Source organism: Cyprinodon variegatus, unplaced genomic scaffold (genome assembly GCF_000732505.1).
Source record: "Cyprinodon variegatus isolate N-32 unplaced genomic scaffold, C_variegatus-1.0 Scaffold816, whole genome shotgun sequence".
Taxonomy (NCBI): domain Eukaryota; kingdom Metazoa; phylum Chordata; class Actinopteri; order Cyprinodontiformes; family Cyprinodontidae; genus Cyprinodon; species Cyprinodon variegatus.
Window position 1 is genome coordinate 235,660 of NW_015151269.1, and position 2,586 is coordinate 238,245.

The 2,586-nt window shown below is 43.0% G+C and overlaps 1 protein-coding gene across 1 annotated transcript in view; it reads right to left on the minus strand.

Annotated features, from left to right (window-relative positions):
- The window catches only part of LOC107098852 (lactase-like protein), a 7,879-nt gene that overhangs the window by 3,679 nt on the left and 1,614 nt on the right, over positions 1-2,586 (minus strand). Inside the window, exons 3-6 of the mRNA XM_015396710.1 lie at positions 2,295-2,423; positions 2,102-2,197; positions 1,015-1,069; positions 778-939 (exon numbers count right to left, since the gene is read on the minus strand). Of these exons, the coding sequence (XP_015252196.1) occupies positions 778-939; positions 1,015-1,069; positions 2,102-2,197; positions 2,295-2,423 (442 nt within the window). The remainder of the gene's footprint in view (positions 1-777; positions 940-1,014; positions 1,070-2,101; positions 2,198-2,294; positions 2,424-2,586) is intronic.

Sequence of the window (2,586 nt, forward strand, 5' to 3'; positions counted from 1 at the left end):
AGCTTCTGATCCTGACAGCGAGTTATTGCAGAAATCTTCGAAATCCACTACTTCGACACCAGAGTGTTTGCCAGTTTTGGGTACTGTAGCCACGCTGAGTTTTGCTGTGTCTGAGTTTTTTGTTTCTCTGAGCCTAACCTGATTTTTGTCTTTGCCTTTCGGCAGGAAATTATCCTGAATTCTGGATGTTTGGCCTTCTCCCCCTGGAAGGATCGTTTGTGCTTCACACTGAACATGGGATTCATCACCACACGTCCCGTTCAAGTTCTCCAGGAAATAAGTGGCAGTCCGCCCCACTGCTCCTCAGGAACCAACCAAACCAAAGACCTGTCAGCCCTCCAATGAGCCACTCAATTTCTGGATAAACCCACACTGACTGGATTCAGGGAAGAAACCTTTCTCCGCAGTTGTGAGTCCCGTTATCTCTTGAGTTTGCAAGTCGTCGTTCAAAGTTCCCACGGACCCTGAAATAACCTCAGTGAACTTCCCTTCTCACTTCCAGTTCCGGTTCACCAGCTCTCTGAGTTTCCCCGAATCCAACCCTTTGAACTCCTCAATAAACCTGTTAAACCTTTCTCGGGTTTCTCTGAGTGGTTTTCTGTATGTGGGTCAGATCTCTTAAGTACATCATGACACACCTCAGCAGACTCTTGGGTACGGAGGAGCAGCAGCTCTACTCCAGGCTCCCTTACCGTCAACCCTCCAGTCTCTATGTAAGGAGATACAATTGCTTTAATGACCATGTGATTTATGAGAGCCGCTTAAACTTGAACATACCAATGTATTCCTTCATGACTTGTGGGTAGTCTCCATGGAAGAGCGGTGTGGCGAACCAGCCCAGGTAGAAGTGAATGTACCTTTCTGCAGCTTCAATGTCCCTTTGGTTGGACACATCCACTGGTTCTCCCCAGTCAGCAGTCAGGGAGATCCCAATCAGACCTGGACCCAGTTGGAAAAGTTTGATATTGAGCGGAACTGCATAAATCAAACGACTGAGCCAGTTTTCTCCATCACCTTTTTGTTTGCTTCTCCACTTCATGTCATACGTGTGCCAGACCTTAGCGTGGGCCTGAAATGGAGACAAGAATCAACGGGAAGTCTTTTCCCAGGTATAACTTTGAAAGACAAAATAGTAAAGATGTATTCTTTATCATAATCATCGCATCTTTTCTTCCTTTGAAAGTTCAAGATATAACATCTGTGAAACAGTATTGTTTATCCGTCCTCTATGCGGCGTCTACAGGCTCTAAATCACTGATATCATGGAAAAATGTAGAGTTCAGTAAAATACCAGACGTGTTTATATTAAGCAATTAAAGTTATTAAGTTGATAAAGTTTTTTCCCCCAAGTCCAAGTCAAGTCATATCTCAATTTATAAGGGTCAAGTCCATTCAAGTCTCACTTCACTGAGAGCCAATCAAGTCGAAAGTCTTGAAGCGGGAAGTTTACATTAAATCTCAACTCATTTTTTCATGGTAATGACAGAGTCAGCAGCTGTTGTCTTCATGGCACTGAGTTTGATTTGGAGGATTTTCTTCTCCTCACTCTGAGCTGAAGAAGTTTATATAAAATTGGAAATCATTTTCTAAATCTGCACTTAAAATATTTGCTGTCAAATGTAGAACCGAGTCAAGATTCCAAGTCTTTAGGTTACTTGGAGTCTATGGCCAGTATGTTGTCTTTTATTATGATTAATCTGTTTGACTATACTCTGACTAAAACTCTTGTAACTGTGTGTTTAAAACCTCAATAAGGGATCATTTTATTAGCAGAGCTTTTGTCTAATTGATCACATGTTGGATATAAACCAGGTCTCCATACAAGCGGCTGGGATGGGCTGTTTGTGGAGTTATCTGGAGGGAGCTCAAAGATGCCCTGGTACCCTACCTCTAACTCATCAGGATTCTTTCAGGGTTACCATTACAATGAAAACTCTTTTTCTAAGATCTGTTATATTGTAAAAAAAAAAAATTCTGTTGAAAGCTTGAAAACATGTAAATATTAGTTTAGGTGCTTCCTATCTAAGAGAAGTAGTTTAGACAGCTTCTGTAGCCAGGTGTTGAGGTGTTCAGCTTTGGACTGGACCTCAGCCAGACTTACCTTGATGATGTTATGGGCTGCTTTGTAAGCCCCACTTCCCCTTAGCTTCATTCCTGGAGCATGCTCTCCCGTTTCGTATCCTTCTACAGAAATTGACTTAAACAAACAAGAGAACAAAACCCTCACCAAGCGCTTCACAGGTCAAACATTCTATCTGTCAGTGAACGCACCATTACTAATCACTCTGACTCACCCAGGGGTTGTTGAAGGTGATCCAGTGCTTGACGCGGTTTCCAAACCTTTCGAAACACAGATTGGCGTAGTCGTTAAAGTAACCGACCATGCTCCCGTTCTGCCAGCCGCCATATTTCTCCTGCAGCACCTGTGGGAATGTGGTGGAGAGCCACATCATTCATCCATCCAACAATCATCCATCCATCCATCCATCATCATTTATCATCAATTCAATCATCCATCCATCCATCCATCCTTCCATCCATCCATCCATCCATCCATCCATCCATCCATCCATCCATCCATCCATC